We start from the raw sequence: 23,471 nt of genomic DNA on the forward strand, positions 1-23,471 counted from the left end.
AGGTAGTAAATCAAAGCTTTTGGTGGCATGCCTCTGACAGCAGGGAGAGCCTGGTAAGTGATCCCTAAGAGCTGATCAAAGGGAGCTGCTGAGCATTTTTTCCTGTATTTGTGTTTTGGGCCTTTAATCTGGCAGTGTTTCCAATTCCATTCTGAATACGGTCATGCACACTCCACCCCCAGTCATGTCTTCTTGGAGGCGTCTGGCACTGCTTTTGCCTGTTCGGGCACAAGCCTGCCTTTGCTATCCCGCCTGCACAAGGTACGAACAATGGCGAGTGTCAGAAATGGGCATCTTTCAAGAGCTTATTCATACCACACGTTTGTTCCAGTAATCAAATGAAAATTGAAAGGGAAAAGAGTAAAATTACTGAAAATGACCACGAGTCGTTTCTGCCTAGGCTCACCTTTCCTGGCCAGCGAAGACGGCGTGCTCGGAGGAGTGATTGTCCTCCGATCCTGCAGATGCTCTGCAGAGCCTAACTCCTCCCCAAATAAGCAGACGCTTCTGGGTAAGTTAGACAAACACATTGCGTGGGTGTCTTTCTCTTTCATTTTTTCCAAGAGATGGAAAGATTTATATCCTTAAGTCGATCATTTTAACCTACGGTTGGGCCAGGATGCTCTGTTGATATGTAAACATCTCTATTCCACTGCCCTTTTTGCCTAGGTCAACATCTACAAGGTGAATATTCATTTTGGAGTATATGCTTATAGCATATTTTTCAAATGGACTTAGCACCTAGCACCTTTACTAAAGCCCAATATTAAGACTATCGGACCATGTATTTATCCCCTGCCTTATTTGACAGAGCGTTTGAGATGACCCATAACAATATACACAGTAACATAGAGAGAAGCTTCTTCCTGTTCCCCTCCCCAAAAGGAATCAGAACCATGTGAAGAGCTACTGGCCTAGAAGTCCACCCTGGCTCCATGGCTTATTAGCTGTGATGCCTTTGCACATCATTCTCAGTGTTCTATGCCACTTCCTCATCTGTACGATAAGGATGTCTGCCCTGCCCTTCTTATGGAAGGGTCCCATGAGTATTTTGCAGATTTGCAGATGTCCATCCAGACGTGTGATTTTGTGTCTAGCAAAGCATACCAGTGGGGATGGAGCCCAGCCCACCCTCCATTTGCCAAGGCACAAACTTGTGGGGCTGCCTCTGCCCACGGGGGTGCCTTTTTCTAATTCATTCATCCAGAGGGGCGCACTTTAAAAAATCTGCATAAAGGTGCCACATAAACTAGCAGGGAGCCCTATATGTTATTTTTTTTTTTTGGTCGACTTTTTAATTGAAGTGTACACTCAGAAAAAATTGTTAACTTCAACTGCGTGGCAAATATTACAAACAGAACCCACCCATGTGACCAGCATCTAGATAAAAAATAGAACTTTACTGCAACTCTAAAAGCTCCCACATAACCCCTCCCAGTCTCTACCCCTTTCAAAGTTAACTACCATGCTGACTTCTGACACCATGATTAGTTCTATTTGATTTTATATTTTGTATAAATGGAATCATAGAATATGTATTTTTGGTGTCTAATGTCTTCAAGGAAATGTTAAACCTGTTAGATTCATCTACGTTACTGGTGACAGTAGTTTGTTCACTTTCATTGCTGTGTAGTATTGCATTACGTATGGTTATAGCACTCTGTAGTTATCCATTCTTCTCTACACATTTTTTTTTTTTTATATATAAGCACTACAAGTCATTCTCAGGGATGTAGTACTTCAGCTCTTTGTGTAAAATTCCTTTTATCAAGTATAGTTGGTACCTGGTCTGTATTGTATGATTGTTGTGCCTTGTTGTAGTACAAGTCCCTACATATCTTGACGTTTTATAAGTCTGTAAAATAAAAGACTGAGCATTTCTTATGAGAAAAAAAATTATTTTTTCTATAAAAGCCTGAAGAACTTTCATAAAATCTCTCCTCTCATTTGTCAAAGAAAAAAAAAACAATGCACTTTTATAGGAAATGCGTCTTTCTCCACCTGGACTCTGATCACCAACTTCATTGTTTTTCATGCTATATTTTCGTTCTCTTCCCACCCACGACACTTGGTAGCCAGGTTGCTCCTGGCAAATGTTTTGTTTGTTTGTTTGTTTTTAATGGCCGTTGTTTGTTAAACTGAGGCAAGCAGCCACTTGCTTCTTCGGTATCTTAATCATTGTCAAAACCTTTGAATATCTTCCACAGTTAGGTAGCAGGGAGTTTGCTTTTAAAATATGCAGAGGACGTACCTGGGCCTTCCATAAAAACTCAGAATAAGTCTTTAGTACTGGGAGGCAGGGTGGGGGACAGTTATTAAAACTGCTTCATAGACTGTTGCTAGAATAGAGTTTCTGTACTTTACTGAGCCTGGACTCTTGTCCATTCAAGTTAATCCTGAAAATTGTAAGGGTTTTTTTTGGTTGTCCTTTCAATTTTGGTGGTGTAGTATAGAAATGCATATTTTAGGATAAGTCATAGAATTTTAGCTCATATTAAATAGTTTTTATCACCAAGGTAGTAATTTGTAAACTGATTCCTACTCTCTGTCTCAAGGAGAAGAATGAAAACTGTCAATTTATGAAATAAGTGAAATCTTGCCATTTGTTAAAGTTAGCTAGAGGGACTGATGTTTGTGAAGTTTTTCTACTAAAACCTGGTGAACTTAGGCTCCTCTCAACTTATAGGTGCTACCGATGACGTGGGGTTTTACATATTTTGCTTTAAGAAAGTTACATATGTTCAGTGGGTGGTGAGAAAGTAAACGTGCTACAGAAGGATAGAAAGAAGATGTGAAAGTCACCTTTGCCATCTAGTTTCCAGAGCTGCCAGCTTCTGATTCTGGTTATTCTCATGGGATTCACCTTCACTCTATAGAATGTGCTTATGCTTCTGTTTCTCAACCAGTAACTAGTGACTCCTTTGGGGGAAAAAATTATGAACATAGCTCATACTCCCCACCACCTTTCCGCATGACTTTTGTGAGAACTCTAACTTGAAATCGTATATTTATTATATTTTATTTCAACTGTAATGCACTATTTCTTGATTCATCAGCTTTCTATCATCTCTGCCAACCATCCCTCACCCCTTGGACTATGTAAGTTTCCTTCCTCTTCCTCCCTGACTCCCAACCCTCTCCTCAACCCTTAGGAACCATGCCATTATTGTCATAGATAGTAACATTTGCATTCTGTCCTACAGGCAGCTTGCCTTCTATGCTCTGATTAGATGTTGATCCCAAACAGTGACAATTAATACCAGCATTGACAGTATCAAGATTATGTATTCACTGCAGATTCCAGTAGTGGAAGATTAGACCCATCAGAAGGGAAGTGTCTGCCATAAGCCTCTGCCTGTAAAAGGAGAATGTTTCAAACATCAAGCTCAAGTGGGTTCTCCTGTGCTTTACCATGTTAATTGCTCCAGATCAGGCTGCAACTTAATTTGCTTCATGTTTGGACCATGACTTCTCATTTATCACTTTATAAAACTCTCATGAAAGTATAACTTCGTAAACTCGTGGTCCTTAATGTTTGGTAATATCTAGTAACCAGGAGGCTCAGAAATCTTTCTGTCCTACACATAAAAATAAAACGAAACAATTCCCCAAATTAAATTAAAAAAAAAAACCCACACAAAACACTTAACTGCTGTATATTGTTCGATCACTTTTTTTGTCCCAAGAATAGTGTAATCAAAACAAACTGTAACTTGAGCTTTTTCCGTATTCACTCTTTTCTGAAAATCATCAATAGCATTTCCATTACACCACAAAAGCAGTTTCAATCAGACCCCGTTGCTACTTGATGGAGTTTTCAGGAAGCCATTACCCAGCCTCCCCTCTTGACAAATACATCAATTACAAGGGCCCCAGTGGGCCGCTTCTAGAGTGGGATGACTCAACTACATGCCCTTTCAAGGTTTGTCCTTTGTTTACCGATTCATGAATACAGTTGGAGAATCTCAGGTAGAGAGGAACTTTCAAAGTCCTCTTGTGTGACCCCGTTATGTGTGCTCTGTCCATAAATTGTTCGAGAGAGAGATGGAGCTTAATTCCTCTCCACTTGTGACTCTCTTCCAATATGTCAGAGTGACAATGTGTGACTTCTGAGGGCAAGGTCAGAAAAGGCAGTGGGCCTTTCTTCTCGCTTTCCTGGTTGGATCACTCACTTTACGAAAGACCAGCTGCCATGTCATAAGGACACTCAAGCAGCACCAGGGAAAGGCCCCTTTGGCAAAAAAATTATGACCGCCTTCCAACAGACAGCGAGGCACTGGGGCTTCCTGCCAACAGTCTGAGCTCCGAGTGAGCCTGCAGATGCCTGAGGCCCTGGGCAGATTTCTAGACTGAAATCTCATGAGATCTGAGAAAAGAACCACCCAACACAGCTACTCCTGAACTCCTCATCCACAGAAACTGAGATAATAAATGTTTATTGTTTTAAACTGCTACATTTTGGAGTAATTTATGTATGCAGCGATAGATAACAAATAAACCTTTTAAATGCTTTCACTGCCAAATGGTCCTCTGGTTTGTCTAAAGAACTACAGTGACAAATCAGGAGCTCTGTTGCATCTTTAGGAAGCTCACGCTGTCAAGACTTCTGTTTGCATCAGTGATTCCGCTTCTCTGCTTTGGGGTCCTCTTGGACAAATGTGATCGGCGCCCTTTTACTTTGCAGGCCCCTAATCACTCTTTTCCAGACTGCCTCCTAAGCCTCCCCAACCTCTAGGCTCCCCACCTCTTATCTGTCTCCCACCTCCATCCTGCCACCAGACGTCTCTCCCTCTATCATACATCTGTAGTGGCCCAGAGAACCTGACCACGGGCTCAGAAACAGGGGCAGTCAGGGGAGAAGCAGGCTGCCCTGAAGCAGAAAGGGCCAAAATGAGAAACTGACCGAATTGTGGCTTAGAGAGCCACACCAACCCCAGGATCAGAGGGATGGTGGCCAAAACAAGAGCCGCGGAAGTATATGTGACTAGTGTACTACAAGTTTAAGCTAAATGTTGAATAACTTTCTATGTATGCTAAAATAAAGCAAAACATGTATCTCTTACTGTCACTCCCATGTTCCCTACTTTTAATTCTTTTTTTTTTTTTTTTTGCGGTACGTGGGCCTCTCACTGTTGTGGCCTCTCTCGTCGCGGAGCACAGGCTCCAGATGCGCAGGCTCAGCGGCCATGGCTCACGGGCCCAGCCGCTCCGCGGTATGTGGGATCTTCCCGGACTGGGGCACGAACCAGCCTCCCCTGCATCGGCAGGCGGACTCTCAACCACTGCGCCACCAGGGAAGCCCCCTACTTTTAATTCTTCAATGAGGAAACACACACACGGTCACACTCACTCTTACTTCTGCTGGACATTTCCCTAGAAGATAGATGGGAAATGCCCAAATCACTTGCTGGGAAAAGCCCTCCCTGATCTGGCTCCAGAACATGCTTTCAGTGTCATTTCCTACTAGTCCTCCTTTTCCTCCACTCATCTCCAATGACCCGAGTTCTGGCAACTCCAAATTGCTTGGTCTTCTTCCAAAGGGTCATGTTTTTCCCCCAGTAACTTTCACATGCTATTATTACCTGTGCTTGGAAAGCCCTGAGCTAATTACATTCCTTCTTTAAGGCCCAGGACAGATAGGAATCTCCTCAGAATCCTTTGGAAGCCCTTTCCCCAGGTGATTTGTTCCTTCCTTGTGCTCTTTTTGCAACATATAATTTCTGTCCTTTGTAACAGTCACCATGACATCCTAGACATGTATTAAAATGTCTGCCCCTCCCTCTAGGCCAGCACTTCTTAACCTTTTTTTTGGAACTCAGTTATTTGAAAGGAGTAGATCACAGGTCCTGGAGCCCCAGTGACTCACATGGAGGGTACAGGGGTTGGAGATATCTTAAAGAAGATTCCTCTGTCTCTGAGCATCACACCACCAGATTGTGAATCACTGGAATGCAAAGACTGGGTCATATCCAGCTTTGTATGCGCCCTCCATTGTAGGCTCCCAGGAATTATTGGAGGAATAAATTAAGTGCCACATGGAATTTCTTTCGTGATTATTTAGCAGATATTTTTAAAGAAATTGACCACTATTCCAGAAAAGTGAAATGTCACATAAAATATCCTCACATGCTCTTAACAAACAAACAATATGGGTCGGAAATGTTGGATAATGACGAGTGTCGGGGAACAAGAAGATTTGGAGACAGTTTAAACGGATCCCAGAAGACAGCCTTTGCAAACAGCGTTGTAAAAGGACAATTTGGATGAGAATGTGTTTGCAACACCCATCCCACCAACTCCCACCCCCCAGATCATGAGATGCTGGCAAAGCCCCGCCTACAAATCACTGCTTTAACACAAAGCAAATGCTTGTTCCTGGAATGAAACAGCTGAAAATCATTAATTTTCTCTCTGCTTTTAGAGAAAGAAAGCAATATATTTTTACCTGCTAAAGTACAATTACATGTTTTCCAGGCCTCTACAGAAGTGCTTTATTGAGGCTGCTGTATATAGTATGGTTAATAATTGTGTAAACAAAGGCATATCAAGCCTTCCAGTGGAAAAACTTAATTCTTTTCCATTTTAAGCTTATGAGTCAATACAAGTAATTAGAATATATGCAAATATATGGCATGAACAACCAATCTCACTATATGGGTGCATTTTTTCCCCTGTAGCCTGCCCTCACTGTGCTGATGGGAAGCCTGACAGACCCTGTAAAGTTCAGAGGTTCCTACCTTAGAGTGGTTAATAGGAAGCAGTGAGTATGAGGATCAATGCTAAATAGACTCCATATATTTAATGAAAATCTTAAGCAATTCAAGATAGGAGGCATAGGGGCTAGTAAGGGTGAAGACGCTGTATGTTCGGCCAGCGGCCTTTTGCGCCAAGCCTGTCTGTGTTGCAGGCCTTCTTGCTAAATAGATTGAAGGCCCACAGTTCAGCTCAAGCTTGGTCATCTGATGAGCACACGTAATAATTGTTACTTTCCCATGAAGTCACCCTCACCTCACTCAGGGAGTAACTTCAGGTTCTTTGCTGCCCAGAAATATGTTCATGGTACTGATAATTAAGTTTTGTACATGATATTGTTTCTACTGTCCAGCTACTCCTTTTTATCCCTGGGTTTTCATCTTTATTGTGAAATGTTTCATGTATTTTTAAAAGAATGTAATAGGGCTTCCCTGGTGGCGCAGCGGTTGAGAGTCCGCCTGCCGATGCAGGGGACACAGGTTCGTGCCCCGGTCCGGGAAGATCCCACATGCTGCGGAGCGGCTGGGCCCATGAGCCACGGCCGCTGAGCCTGCGCGTCCGGAGCCTGTGCTCCACAGCGGGAGAGGCCACAACAGTGAGAGGCCCGCGTACCGCAAAAAAAAAAAAAAAAAAAAAAAAAAGAATGTAATAAATGTGTAAGTTATAGAGGATAATAGTGAAACGAACACCTGTGGACCTGCCACCCAGCTTAAGAAATTGCCCATTACCCATATCTCTGAAGCCCCCATGTGGGCCTGTCTGAACTTTATGTAAATGTTGTAGCAGGTGATTTCTTCTGTGAGAATGTTTGCAGTTTCTTAACATGATTACCTGAAAGGAAATGAGTCCCTTTATCATTTTAGACTTAGCTCGATCAAATCAACTGTTCTTCAGTTACCAATGAGAACTGAAATGTGGCATTTTCCTCCCTTCTTTTCAGATCAGGCAAAGTTCTTTATCCAGTATTCTTCTTGTCACTGTTACGAAAACTTGCCATGATTTAAAAATAAAAATTGTTAGATTGAATTGATGCTTCCTGGAACATTAAAAAGATAAAAGGTCATTTTACTGTAAGTTAAAATTCCAAACCGCCTTTTGATTTTACTGGCATTAAAATTTTGGTGAGCACATATAAACACATGTACTTCAAAGGAGCTTCGTTCTCGGGGCCCAGCAATATCCCTTATTTCCATTTCATGGCACGTGCCACCACGAGTACTTATGACTAGGCATTCTGCTGGGCTTACACGATCATAAAAATAACCCTCAAAGAGAAGGCAAATTAGTTATTAGACTGGTAGTGGGAAAAGAGGTACTTACGGTTGGTTATTGATGTTAATACCTTGTCTTAAAAATATAACTAAAGCTTTGTTCTGTTAGAGGGTCCAGTGTCATGGTTGGAAGCTTATTTCTTTAGCTCCTCAGCAATGCTTTGGGACTGTTACATCTTCACTATAGTCTTAAGAGATAGGCTGGCATTTTGGTTCTTATTTAAGGATCAGATGGAAAGAAGCGAATTAAGTAACATTCTTAGATGTAAAGTGAATAAGGCAGACATGATATTTAAACTTTTCAACAACTGAGTTACATTAACCTGTTGAGGTAATGCTCTGAGATTTATATTTTTCAGAACTGGTTTTCATTTTTAAAATACAAAGATGTTGATTACAAAAAGCTATCATTTGCTTTGTTTGCTTTATAACAGAACTTTTCTTCTGTTAAATATTACTAATACACTTTAAGAAGATTGGAAATAGATTTTCATCTGTAATTTTTTTCTCCATCATGAGAAGTATACTTCTAGCTATGATCTAACCATATAGTGTCTTTTGGGGGTTTTTTGGCCATAAAGCTTTCCATCTGAAATAAAGAATACAAAGATTTATGAACAGAATTCTAGTGATTATGTAATTCTTATTACTTTGGTTCTCCTAAAACTCTCAGAAAAACATTTTGACAAATTTTATAGTCAGTTTTCATCTGCTCAAAATGTAATGTAGATCACCTTAGTATGAAACAAATCCTAAAAAAATATTTGTTGAATGAATGAAATCATGTTTCAATGTAACTTGTTTCACTGAATGCTTTTGTCTTCAGCAGAGAACTTCCGAGTCCCAGCCATTGGCCACTTATTTCATCAGTTTCTAATACAATAAAATGATAAAATAGGAAGAGAATTGAAATGTCCTTTGGGGCTTGTTTTACTCTTTGACCCACATCCCTCTCTTCCTTTTTCAGTCAGCATCTTTCTTTAGTCTTGAACAAATGGAGTGAGCCTTGGAAAGAGGGAATAATTATTTTCTTGGCTTAGCGTAAGTGGAGTTCTTTAGAACTCCATCCCCATAGCTCCCCAGACAGTTCAGTGGTGAAAGTTTTTCAGGGCAGCAAGCCAACTCAAAGCTACTTCATGGCCATAATGGGACATGCATTATATGAATCTTAAGGATTCCATGTCAGGACAATAAAGCATCCTTGAATGAACCCCCTACTGGGTTATAAAGAACCTCACCACCCTGGGGGAAATCTGCAGAGACAAGAAGAAATTGTTCTATTTACAGTTCCTCTTCCTTCCCATTTTAAAAATGAATTTATCTTTATTTAATAAGGAGTAACTTAAACACTATGCAAAATGTCCTAGGGTAAGCCATTTGACCTAGGGCTAAGGAGTGGCAGCTGACTTGGCAACTGCCCAGCCCAAGACGGTTCTGATTTTAGAGTTTTGTTTTCCTTGCAAGAAAGTCTGGGATATGAAGCCAGGCAGAGAGGTTTGAAATGGGTGTGGGAGCCAGTGCAGCTGGGGGTTGTTAACAACAATTGGAGAACAACTTTTTTTTTTCTTTCTTTTTTTTTTAAATGGTGGCTGAGGGCTTCTCTCTGGTCAAAAAAAGAGAATGTTTGAATAGAAAAAGCTTGCTTTGCAACTCTGGTAAGGAAATTTTGTTTGACTTAATTTAAACAGGATGACATGTGACTCAAAATGTCTCAGGCAGTGGGGGGACCCTAGACTGAAGTGGGGCTGCTCTCGGACATTATACCCCTAGGTGAATTCATTTGTTCCAAAGCATTAAATACAACTTTCCAGACAGGCTGGCCTCTAAGATTATGTACAAATCCATTCCAACTGTCCCTATAAGGCCATTAACTTGCCATTCTTGAGGAACACACGTACAGCACATCCACACCTAATCTATTCTCTGGCACTGGAACAGGATCAGTAGTGTTGACGGTTTTTCACATCGTGCTTGTGTGTTGGGACAGTTGGTGGAGAAGAATCCTGCCAGATCCCTGTGTCCATCTTTCATATGTTAAACCCATAGCTTTAGGTGTTCTTAATGTTTTCTGACGGAGGTCTTTTCATGATCTGGACATTTCCAGTAGCCTCACCATCCCTGGGCTTTGGCTTTCTAAAAAACAAAAGCCTTTTTCAAATCAGTAGTTGAGGTGTAAACAGTCACCAGCCACTACCAAAGGAGCGTGATCATTACCAAGAGGCCAGGGCTTCTCTAAATGGAAATCAGCTTGTGCTTGACCACACCAAACACTATTTCAGACAGCACATTCACAGGCTCAGACGTGCCACTCCAGGCCACTCACAAACCCTGCATGTTGCTTGAGTTCATGGTCCCCTACATGTAATAATAACACAAGGAAAAATTCTGGTACTATGATATAGCATCTGCCCAGTTTGTTTGTATTATTATTAGAATCATTTTTAAAATATTGTTCCATAAAATTCAATTTTTTAGTGTAGGAGACAATTTTAGATTTAAAATTAAGAAATAAATTATAGACTTCTAGATATCACTGATGGTGAGAAATGCTACTTTTGTACTGAGTAGGGTTTAACATTTTAGTTTTTCTTCTATGTAATTGTATTTGAGCAAACTTCGTACTACTCTTGACTAGGTTTTAATTATAAATTGGCTTAATTAAACAATTTTGAAAGATCTTTGTGACAGAAGCTTTACCCTTGAGACAAATAAATGTTTTCTCATTTTTAAAAACTTATGATGGTTTCGGCATTTTTTATTTCAAATGGAAATAAGTATTTGCTTTGTTTTGTTTGTTTTGATTGCTCTTTGAACATAGCAGGTTTTGTTCTATATATATGTGGCCAGTATAAATTTAAGTAGGGGTTTATTCATGCCGCTTCATAAGATTTGTTCATGTTTTGGGTAGTCACAAGACATGAAACAATTTGAAAGCATCCAATCAGTTTCACATCATAATAAAGCATTCTCCTGAAGGGCAATTAAAAATATATGGTAACATGTCATTACGTCAAATTTCACTGTATTTCAGAATGTCATAATCTAAACAGGGAAGAAATTAATTCTTCATAGATAAATTAGATTAACAAGGTAATTGAGATTCCTAGGTGTATTTTTTAAAAAATAGGACATAATTGAAAACAGGGCAAAATTCAAAAGTTTCAGAAGGGATGTATGGTGAAAAGTAGGTTGCCCCCGTCTCAACTTCATTAATCACAAGTTCCCTCTCTAGCGATAACTGCTGTTGCTGCTTCCCAAGATTTTTTTCCAGAGACATCTCATGTATTTACAAGCATTGTCATCCATGGTGCCCTTTTATTTTCTTTCACAAAAATGGCAGCACCATCTTTATATGTCTTTCTCCACCTTTACTTTTCTTTTAGATAAACTATATATTTTGCAGATTAGTGTTTTTTCCAACTGTAGCATGTCACATTAATGAGGTCTAATTTAGTGAGTCACGAGCAGAACCTTTTAATTGTAGTGCATAGAATATAAAGAACCCATGTACTAAGTGACAGTGTGTGGGGCTTTTTTTGTTTTGTTTTGGTTTTACTGTGGTTCATGGCAAAAAGTTTGAATAAACACTTAGTGTGGATGGTTGCATATCATCCATGTAGAACTTTCTCTTTGTTCTTAACTACTTGAATAGTATTCCATTGTATAGGGTACCATTGTTCTTCATATATGCTCCCACCAAAAGGCAACCATGCTATTTCCAGTTTCTTCCTAATTAGAACTACTTCAGTGAATCTCTGTGTAAAGATGTTATTTTGTACATGTAAAGGCATATCTGTAGACTAAATACCTAAAAGTAGAATTGCTAGGTCAAAGGGTATGTCATTTTGAGAAAAAGAGCCTATCCTCATTATTTGAGACTCATATTTGTGAATTTTCTTACTTTCTGAAATTTACTAGTAATTTAAAGATCAATACTCCCAGGCACTTTCCCAAGGCATTTGTGGGCATGGACAGAGTGGGGAAAAATTTGAGCTGGAAAAGTAGCAAAACTTACAGATTCATGAGATGACAACTGATAAAAAGAGCATGAGGGACAGCATTATTGTAAGGCTGAAAGCCAAAGAAATTCATGGGCAGGTCATCCAGGGTCAGGAAAATGTTAAGCTCTTCTTGGCTAGTGTATTATTATAAAGAAATACTGCATAAAATTAGTTATGAAAACATATATTAAATAAGATGTCTTTAATCAGAAACACACATAAAATAAGTTTACTTATCGATTGAAAATGCTGTGACCAGAGGCTTGCAGGAAACTAACCCTGTATTTCCCTTGGGAGCGGTGGCTCAGTATTTGCTAATTCAGTGTTTATGGTGAATTTATGGAGCATAACTACTGCAAATTATAAGAATGTATTTCCATATGGTCATACTCACACCGTTATTATATGAGAGTGCTCCTTCCTCTACCCCCAGGTAACATAATGCTCTTTTGACCTTTTGGTGTCTGATAACCTGAACGTTGAATCTCTTGTAGTTTTAATTTTCATTTCTTTTAGTAGGAGAAATGTAGAACATATTTTCACATTTTAGAGTGATTCATATTCCATTTTGTTCATATCCTTTTGCTTTCTCTTTGGATATTTGTTTTTTCGTTATTGATTTGTAGCAGATCTTTATATACTAAGAAAATTAGTCCTTTTTCTGTAATATGAATTGCAAATATTTCCCCCAGCTTGTCACTCATCTCTTGACTTTTTTCCCGTATGGCAAAAGGTAATACTGTAAACATTTTTAATTTAGTCAAATGTATTATCTTGTTTTAGTTTTAAAAGCTTACTTTAAGAGATATTTAAGAGTTCTGTTTGTGTTCGATGCTGTATGATTCTAAATCCTTTTCAAGCTGAGTAGATTTCAGAGTGAGAAAGCAATGGAGAATCACAGGTTTTAGAATCTAGAAGTCCAGTCTGAGTCCTAGGTTCTGCACTTGCTCAGATGGCCTCAGCCATGTTACCTCCCTTCTCTGAGCCCCAGGTTCCCCATCTAGGCTTTGCCGAGGTCCACTAGGAAAGGCAGTGCCTGGCGGACGATAGATTCTCAATGTTAGTTCCTCTCCTGCCTCCCTGAAGTCCTCCACCAAGAAATAATTTGATAAATTATTCATTAATAATTTATTAAATTATTGAGTTGACATACACTAAAAGAAATAAAATAAGATTTCTTTTCAAAAGCATTTTATAATTTAAATTTTAGAAAATCCTGCTGAGTTTCTGAAGTCTGAGCCTGAATGAGTGACTGATTTGAATTGTTGGTATTAAAAATACACATGAAAAGCTGCTCAACATCACTAATTATTAGATAAATGCAAATCAAAACTACAATAAGGTATCACTTCACACCAGTTAGAATGGGCATCATCAGAAAATCTACAAACAATAAATGGTGGAGAGGGTGTGGAGAAAACGGAACCCTCTTGCCCTGTTGGTGGGAATGTAAATTGATACAGCCACTATGGAGAACAGTATGGAGGTTCCTTAAAAAACTAAAAATAGAATTACCATATGACCCAGAAATCCCACTACTGGGCATATACCCAGAGAAAACCATAGTTCAAAAAAGACACATGCACCCCAATGTTCATTTCAGTTCTATTTACAATGGCCAGGTCATGGAAGCAATCTAAATGCCCATCGATAGTAGAATGGATAAAGAAGATGTGGTGCATATATACAGTGGAATATTACTCAGCCATAAAAAGGAACGAAATTGGGTCATTTGTAGAGAAGTGGATGGATCTAGAGACTGTCGTACAGAGTGATGTAAGTCAGAAAGAGAAAAACAAATATCGTATATTAATGCATGTATGTGGAACCTAGAAAAATGGTACAGATGAACTGGTTTGCAGGGCAGAAATAGAGACACATGTAGAGAACAAACATATGGACACTAAGGGGGGAAAGTGGCCGGGGTGGTGGTGGTGGTGTGATGAATTGGGAGATTAGGATTGACATGTATACACTAATATGTATAAAATGGATAACTAATAAGAACCTGCTGTATAAAAAAAAATAAAATTCAAAAATTCAAAAAGAATTAATGCATCAGTACAATGCACCTCCTTTGTTTGTTTGTAAAAAGAGTGAATGAAGACTGAATTTCTAGACATTGAGTTACTTTCTTTAAGAACTCCTAAATTCTGTATCTAGAAACTTTATTGAAAACATTTCAATAAAAAAATATTTAATGTGGTCAATCAGCACACCCAGTTTATCCTGTTTTGTAAGTCTAAATTTTTCACGTGTTACATTTCCTTAAAGCAGGCTCTATTTTTAGAGAGACTAATGCAGTTTGAAATTGTCAAAATTGTGTCTTAAAAAATAATGTGCAGTGTTTTTATCCTTCCCTTTCATGATTAGATTGACTATATATTTCTGTGTATTTTTCTTGGCTAATTCATGAGCAGTTACCACCTTAATACTTGGGGAATAAGGAGAGATCACAATGTTAGAAATGCCTGAACTTTGTATTTAATTACAACAGCATTGTCACTACTCGAGAAATTCAGTAAGGCTTGAGTGCCTTTGCTTTATTAGGCAATTCAGAATATCCCAGACCTTGCTCTGGACTTCAAGGTTTTTGAAGTTCAAAGCAGATGTGTTAGGAAGAAAAAACATCTGGCAAAGAGAACTTGCTTCATTGCGTGACGCTGTTTTCCTGCACTCATCAGCGGAGCGTCTGTGGAGCAGGTTGGCAGGTTTGAGAATTAATTAATGATGAGGGAATGAGCCACTCTGAGGAACTCAGTGTCGCCCCTTCTGCTTCTTTCTTCCCCATGTGTCTGGCAAAGCCTTCAGAGTCTAGGACCAGAGTCTAGCTGAGCCACAGTTGTGTCTCGACTCACACACTTGTCTTCAGGCTTAATTAGCTTGGAGATGTAAACAGATGGATGGCCCGGGACCCAGAGGGTTGGTGTTGAGCAAGGCAGTTTTATTATTGGGGACTTTTGAAATTTTTGTGAAGTGCATCAAAACTTTAAAAATGCCTTTAAAAAAACTTAGAATTTTGAAAGTAAGTACTTGAAGGTGACAAAGCTTTGTGTATATCTCAGTATTTTTCTTTCTGTAACTTTTAATTTAGATATAATTTCAAACTTACAGAGAAGTTTCGAGAACAGTACAAGGGACACCTGTGATTTCTTAACCCAGATTCACTCATTTTCATTTCCTCCATTTGTTTTTCCATCTCCACTTCCTCCTTCCTTCCCTCTTCCCTTTACACCCACACACACACACACACACACTTAAACATGTACATTTTTTTTCTGAATGACTTGAGAGCAAGGTGGAGAGATCCGGTGTCTTTACTCCTAATACTTCAGTGCTTATTTCTTAAGAACAAGGTGGTTCTTCTAAATAATCACAGTGTAGTTGTCAAAATCACAGAATTTAATATTGATGCCACACTGTTACCTAATCCATAGTCCATTTTCAAACTCCATTAGTTGTGTCCCTTCAAGCACCCCCTGTCCCCGTCCAGGCTCCATCCCAGGAGGACACATTGCCTTTAGTTGTCATGTTGTCTTTGTCTTCTTTCTTTATTTTTTTGGCCACACCACACAGCTTGTGGGGTCTTAGTTCACTGACCAGGGATTGAACCCAGGCCCTTGGCAGTGAAACCACTGGACTGCCAGGGAAGTCCCTGGGATGCCTTTAAATGGGAACAGTTTCTCAACTTTCTTTGTCTTTTTTGACTTTGATATTTTTTGAAGAGTTCAAGCCAGATATTTAGTAGTGTTCCTATATCAGATTTGTGTGGTGTTTCCTCTTGCAATTCTGGTTCTGCATTTTTGGCAAGAACACCACAGAAGTGGCAGTGAGTCTCAGGAGGCACATTGTGTTGATTTGTCCCTTAATTGGTGATGTTGGCTTCCATCATTGGATTAAAGTGGAGTCCATGGGTTTCTCCACAGTGAACTTATACTTTGCCCCTTTATACTTCATAAGAATTTTGTGGAGAGATCACACTGAGATTATGTAAATAGCCTGTTCCTCTTCAGATTCTCCTAGTTTTAGGAAGTGTGATGGCTTTCTAACTCTGTTATTTCTTCTGTATTTATTAGTTGGCATTCTGCTACAAGGAATTGCTTTCTCTTCTCCCCCATTTTATTTATTCCTTTATGTGTTTGCATTAGTATGGGCTCGTTGGTTTTAATTTTGTTCAGTGGTGGTAATTCGTTACTGTTATTATTTATTTTGATACTTAGATTGACTCAGATGTGGTCAGTGTGAGTTCCTGCAGGCTGACCCTGGGTCCTTTTGATAAGTCCTCCTCATTCTTTGAGCACTTCCTTATTTTCTGGCATAAAAAGATGTTCCAGATTCATTTAATATTTTCTGTGCCCCAGCCTTGGAATCAACATTTCTCCAAGGAATCCTGGTTCCTTTTCATGGAGACTGGTATTTGAAAACCTAGACCCTGGGCTTTGTGTGTGTGTGTGTGTCTGTGTGTGTGTGTTTTAAAGGAAACTACGTTATAGGATATTATATTTACTAAATCATTGTGTACTGTATGTATGAGTGTGTGTGCATGCATGTGTGTTGTTTAATGTTACAAATTTCAAACAGAAGAGCATTTATTTTACATGTAATACTCATAAGTTTTGACAAGTAAGAAATACATTTTTCATTTCACAGTAAACGGTATTACACAGTTCTGAGTACTAAATCATCCTGACATTTATGAAGGAGCGAATGGAAACTAGGGAGCCCGAGTGTGTTAAATATAAAGCTATCTTTAACTGTTGTATTAAAAAGCAGAGATTTATTTTCTATCTGTGATCTGAATGTGCCTATTTGTGTTCTCTTCCATGGCAGTGGAATTTCTGTGGAGCCACACGACGGAGAGCATGTGTGTTGGATATATGTCAGCCCAGGATGGGAAGGCCAAGGTAAGTGGGAAAACGGGTGCATAATTGGAAAACCTTGCAGCCACCGTGTGAACCTCTAACCGGCCAAGTGGACACAATGGAATTTTTTCAGCCTCTCTGGGCGGTAGCTCTGTGATCTTTATGAGAATCTGATAAAGAACAGTTAACGGTCCCAAAGAAAACTAGCAGATCTTTCTTGCTTTTGATGATGGAGCAGGGGAGATTAGGACAAACCTTTCATTTTTTTTTATAATCTTGTTCTTCTTCATCCACTGTGAATAATTGGAAAAGAAGAAACTGGGGATTCGGAAGAGAAAATGGGTGTGCCGCTCATGGCTGGCAGGGCTGGGTGATTTTGCAAGGAGGATGGGAATAGCTAAAGGGGAACGAGGCAAAGTTAGCTGAGCAATTGGACCACACCCTGCGTGTGTGAGGGCAGAGATGCCCAGCGTCCTTGCAGGGACTACCTGGCTCGTGCTCTGGTGTGGTCTGACACAGCATCCTCATGGCAGAGTCAAAGGTCTGTGCCCCGTGTGCCACGCATCCCAGGCCCTCATCCCCCAGTGAGTCGCAACATTCACAGAGAATGTCCACGCAGCGCCCCTTGAGTCGCTGGGCTTCCCTGCACTCAAGAGGGGTGAGCCTGGGAGTCAGAAACATAATTTGTGGATTCATTTTATACTGGCCTCATGTTCTTCTTGTTCATAAAATTTTTAGGAACAGCTGTGGCATATGATGTTTACTTGGCATTAAAGTACCTCAATTACAAAGCTGTAAAGCCTCTCTTTCAAAGGACATGATTTATTTTACACATTTGGAAATGCAAGTAAGGAAACTTCTGATGTACACTGTCTGATAGAGATGGGATCTTAACAAATTGAGGCTACAAGTAAGAAAGGGTAACTTCTTGCTTATTGGTCATATAACACCCATCCATGCTGACCTCTGAATATTACCCAGCAAGGTAGTAGCATCACAGGGCTTTGTGAGGACAGCGTACGAGAGCTTTGTTCCATAGTACATAGAGAAGAGAATTATAATGGCTCATTTAAAAAAGGTGATTTAGAGCAACAGCCAGCTCTACCCACCACCAGTCCCTCCCATCAGTAAACTTCCACAATCCCCTTAGATAGCCTCATCCACCAGAGGGCAGACAGCAGAAGCAAGAAGAACTACAGTCCTTCAGCCTGTGGAACAAAAACCACATTCACAGAAAGATAGACAAGATGAAAAGGCAGAGGGCTATGTACCAGATGAAGGAACAAGGTAAAACCCCAGAAAAAAAACTAAATGAAGTGGAGCTAGGCAACCTTCCAGAAAAAGAATGCAGAATAATGATACTGAAGATGATCCAGGACCTCGGAAAAACAAGGGAGGCAAAGATCGAGAAGATGCAAGAAATATTTAACAAAGATCTAGAAGAATTAAAGAACAAACAAACAGAGATGAACAGTACAATCACTGAAATGAAAACTACACTAGAAGGAATCAATATCAGAATAACTGAGGCAGAAGAACGGATAAGTGACCTGGAAGACAGAATGCTGGAATTCACTGCTGCAGAACAGAATAAAGAAAAAAGAGTGAAAAGAAATGAAGACAGCCTAAGACACCTCTGGGACAACATTAAACGCAACAGCATTCTCATTATAGGGGTTCCAGAAGGAGAGGAGAGAGAGACAGGAACCGAGAAAATATTTGAAGAGATTATAGTCGAAAATTTCCCTAACATGGGAAAGGAAATAGCCACCCAAGTCCAGGAAGCGCAGAGAGTCCCATGCAGGATACACCCAAGAGGAAACACACCAAGACACATAGTAATCAAATTGACAAAAATTAAAGACAAAGAAAAATTATTGAAAGCAGCAAGGGAAAAATGACAAATAACCTACAAGGGAACTCCCATAAGGTTAACAGCTGATTTCTCAGCAGAAACTCTACAAGCCAGAAGGGAGTGGCATGACATATTTAAAGTGATGAAAGGGAAGAACCTACAACCAAGATTACTCTACCCGGCAAGCATCTCATTCAGATTTGATGGAGAAATCAAAAGCTTTACAGACAAGCCAAAGCTAAGAGAATTCAGCACCACCAAACCAGCTGTACAACAAATGCTAAAGGAACTTCTCTAAGTGGGAAACACAAGAGAAGAAAAGGACCTGCAAAAACAAAGTGAAAACAATTAAGAAAATGGTAATAGGAACATACATATCGATAATTACCTTAAACGTGAATGGATTAAATGCTCCAACCAAAAGACACAGGCTCGCAGAATGGATACAAAAACAAGACCCATATATATGCTGTCTACAAGAGACCCACTTCAGACCTAGGGACACATACAGACTGAAAGTGAGGGGATGGAAAAAGATATTCCATGCAAATGGAAATCAAAAGAAAGCTGGCGTGGCAGTATTCATATCAGGTAAAATAGACTTTAAAATAAAGAATGGTACAAGAGACAAGGAAGCACACTACATAATGATCAAGGGATCAATCCAAGAAGAAGATGTAACAACTATAAATATATATGCACCCAACATAGCACATCAATACATAAGGCAACTGCTAACAGATAGAAAAGAAGAAATTGACAGTAACACAAGAATAGTGGGGGACTTTAACACCTCACTTACACCAATGGACACATCATCCAAACAGAAAATTAATAAGGAAACACAAGCTTTAAATGACACAATAGACCAGATAGATTTAATTGATATTTATAGGACATTCCATCCAAAAACAGCAGATTGAACTTTCTTCTCAAGTGCGCATGGAACATTCTCCAGGATAGATCACATTTTGGGTCACAAATCAAGCCTCAGTAAATTTAAGAAAATAGAAATCATATCAAGCATCTTTTCTGACCACAACTCTATGAGATTGGAAATCTATTACAGGGAAGAAAATGTAAAAAACACAAACACATGGAGGCTAAACAATACGTTATTAAATAACCAAGAGATCACTGAAGAAATCAAAGAGGAAATCAGAAAATACCTAGAGACAAATGACAATGAAAACACGACGATGCAAAGCCTATGGGGTGCAGCAAAAGCAGTTCTAAGAGGGAAGTTTATAGCAATACAAGCCTACCTCAAGAAGCAAGAAAAATCCCAAACAGTCTAACCTTACACCTAAAGGAACTGGACAAAGAAGAACAAACAAAACCCAAAGTAAGCAGAAGGAAAGAAATCATAATGATCAGAGCAGAAATAAATGAAATAAAGAAAACAATAGCAAAGATCCATAAAACTAAAAGCTGGTTCTTTGAGAAGATACACAAAATTGATAAACCATTAGCCAGACTCATCAAGAAAAAGCAAGAGAGGACTCAAATCAATAAAATTAGAAATGAAGAAGGAGAAGTTACAACAGAACTGCAGAAATACAAAGCATCCTAAGAGACTACTACAAGCACCTCTATACCAATAAAATGGACAAACTGGAAGAAATAGACAAATTCTTAGAAAAGTATAACCTTCCAAGACTGAACCAGGAAGAAATAGAAAACATGAACAGACCAATCACAAGTAATAAAATTGAAACTGTGATTAAAAATCTTCCAACAAACAAAAGTCCAGGACCAGATGGCTTCACAGGTGAATTCTATCAAACAGTTAGAGAAGAGCTAACACCCATCCTTCTCAAACTCTTCCAGAAAACTGCAGAGGAAGGAACACTCCCAGACTCATTCTATGAGGCCACCATCACCCTGATACCAAAACCAGACAACGATACTACAAAAAAGGAAAAGTACAGACTAATATCACTGATGAATATAGGTGGAAAAATCCTCAACAAAATACTAGCAAACAGAATCTAACAACACATTAAAAGGATCATACACCATGATCAAGTGGGATTTACCCCAGGGATGCAAGGATTCTTCAATATATGTAAATCAATCAATGTGATACACCATATTGACAAACTGAAGAACAAAAATCATATGATCATCTCAGGAGATGCAGAAAAAGCTTTTGACAAAATTCAACAGCCATTTATGATAAAAGCTCTCCAGAAATTGGGCATAGAGGGAACCTACCTCAACATAACAAAGGCCATATACAACAAACCCACAGCAAACATCATTCTCAATGGTGAAATACTGAAACTATTTCCTCTAAGATCAGGAACAAGACGAGGATGTCCACCCTCACCACTGTTATTCAACATAATTTTGGAAGTCCTAGCCACGGCAATCAGAGAAGAAAAAGAAATAAAGGAATACAAATTGGAAAAGAAGAAGTAAAACTGTCACTGTTTGCAGATGACATGATACTATACATAGAGAATCCTAAAGATTCCACCAGAAAACTACTAGAGCTAATCAATGAATTTAGTAAAGTTGCAGGATACAAAATTAATGCACAGAAATCTCTTTCATTCCTATACACTAATGATGAAAAATCTGAAAGGGAATTTAAGGAAACACTCCCATTTACTACTGCAACAAAAAGAATAAAATACCTAGGAATAAACCTACCTAAGGAGACAAAAGACCTGTATGCAGAAAACTGTAAGACACTGATGAAAGAAATTAAGAGTGAAATAAACAGATGGAGAGCTATACCATGTTCTTGGATAGGAAGAATCAATATTGTGAAAATGACTATACTACCCGAAGCCATGTTCAGATTCAGTGCAATCCCTATCAAATTAGCAACTGCAGTTTTTACAGAACTAGGACAAAAAATCTTAAAATTTGTATGGAGACACAAAAGACCCCAAATAGCCACAGGAGTCTTGAGGGAAAAAAACGGAGCTTGAGGAATTAGACTCCCTGACTTCAGAGTATACCGCAAAGCTACAGTAATCAAGACGATATGGTACTGGCACTAAAAGAGAAATATAGATCAATGGAACAGGATAGAAAGCCCAGAAACAAACCCTTGCACCTATGGTCAACTAATCTATGAAAAAGGAGGCAAGGGTATACAATGGAGAAAAGACAGTCTCTTCAATAAGTGGTGCTGGGAATACTGGAAAAGCTACATGTAAAAGAATGAAATTAGAGTACTCCCTAACACCATACACAAAAATAAAGTGAAAATGGCTTAGAGACCTAACTGTGAGACCAGACACTATAAAACTCTTAGAGGAAAACATAGGAAGAATACTCTTTGACATAAACCACAGCAAGATATTTTTTAATCTACCTCGTAGAGTAATGGAAATAAAACCAAAAATAAACAAATGAGACCTATTGAAACTTAAAAGCTTTTGCACAGCAGAGGAAATCATAAACAAGATGAAAAGACAACCCTTAGAATGGGAGAAGATATTTGCAAACGAATCAATGGACAAAGGATTAATATCCAAGATATATAAACAGCTCATGCAGCTCAATATTAAAAAAACAAACAACCCAATCCAAAAATGGGCAGAAGACCTAAATAGACATTTTTCCAAAGAAGACATCCAGATGGCCAAGAAGCACATGAAAAGTTGCTCAACATCACTAATTATTAGAGAAATGCAAGTCAAAACTGCAATGAGGTGTCACCTCACACCAGTTAAAATGGGCATCATCAGAAAATCTACAAACAAGAAATGCTGGAGAGGGTGTGGAGAAAAGGGACCCCTCTTGCACTGTTGGTGGGAATGTAAATTGATACAGCTACTATGGAGAACAGTATGGAGGTTCCTTAAAGAACTAAAAATAGAATTACCATATGCCCAGCAATCCCACTACTGGGCATATACCCAGAGAAAACCATAATTCAAAAAGACACATGCACCCCAGTGTTCACTGCAGCACTATTTATAGTAGCCAGGTCATGGAAGCAATCCAAAGGCCCATCGACAGACGAATGGATAAAGATGTGGTACATATATACCATGGACTATTACTCCGCCATAAAAAGGAATTAAATTGGGTCATTTGTAGAGATGTGGATGCATCTATAGATTGTCATACAGAGTGAAGTAAGTCATAAAGAGAAAGACAAATATCGTATGTTAATGCATATATGTGGAACCTAGAAAATGATACAGATGAACCGGTTTGCAGGGCAGAAATTGAGACACTGAAGTAGAGAACAAACGTATGGACACCGTGTGGGGAAAGCGATGGGGGTTGAGGGTGGTGGTGTGATGAATTGGGAGATTGGGATTGACATGTATACCCTGATGTGTGTAAAACTGATGACCAATAAGAACCTGCTGTATAAAAAAATAAAATAAAAGTGATTTATGGGTTTAGAGCAACATTATCTAAAAGAATTTTCTGTGTTGATGGAAATAATTTATATTTATATTTATATTGTGTCCTCCTATATGATAGCCACTAGACACATGTGGCAATGAGCACTGGAAATGTGGCGAGTATGCCCGAGAAACAGAAGTTAAAATTTTGCTTAAATGTGAATAGCCACATGTGGCTATTGGCTACCATACTGAACAGCACCGATTTAAAGAAAGAGTGGAAAAGTGGCTCTCTAAATAAATATTTTCAAAACATTCTTTTTTTCCCAATTGCAAAACGGTTCCAAAATATAAAATAAGCCTGATAAGCCATAAGAACCCTTGCCCAAGAATAACTTGCAGCCAGTTAA

At 39.1% G+C, this 23,471-nt stretch overlaps 1 protein-coding gene across 2 annotated transcripts in view; it reads left to right on the top strand.

Moving 5' to 3' along the window:
* Nucleotides 1–23,471, top strand: part of TASP1 (taspase 1) — a 239,160-nt gene that overhangs the window by 189,082 nt on the left and 26,607 nt on the right. For both annotated transcript variants that reach the window (XM_065892439.1, XM_065892440.1), the window contains 2 exons: nt 401–511; nt 16,856–16,929. In XM_065892439.1, the coding sequence (XP_065748511.1) occupies nt 401–511; nt 16,856–16,929 (185 nt within the window). The remainder of the gene's footprint in view (nt 1–400; nt 512–16,855; nt 16,930–23,471) is intronic.

This window comes from Phocoena phocoena, chromosome 15 (assembly GCF_963924675.1).
Source record: "Phocoena phocoena chromosome 15, mPhoPho1.1, whole genome shotgun sequence".
Classification (NCBI taxonomy): Eukaryota; Metazoa; Chordata; class Mammalia; order Artiodactyla; family Phocoenidae; genus Phocoena; species Phocoena phocoena.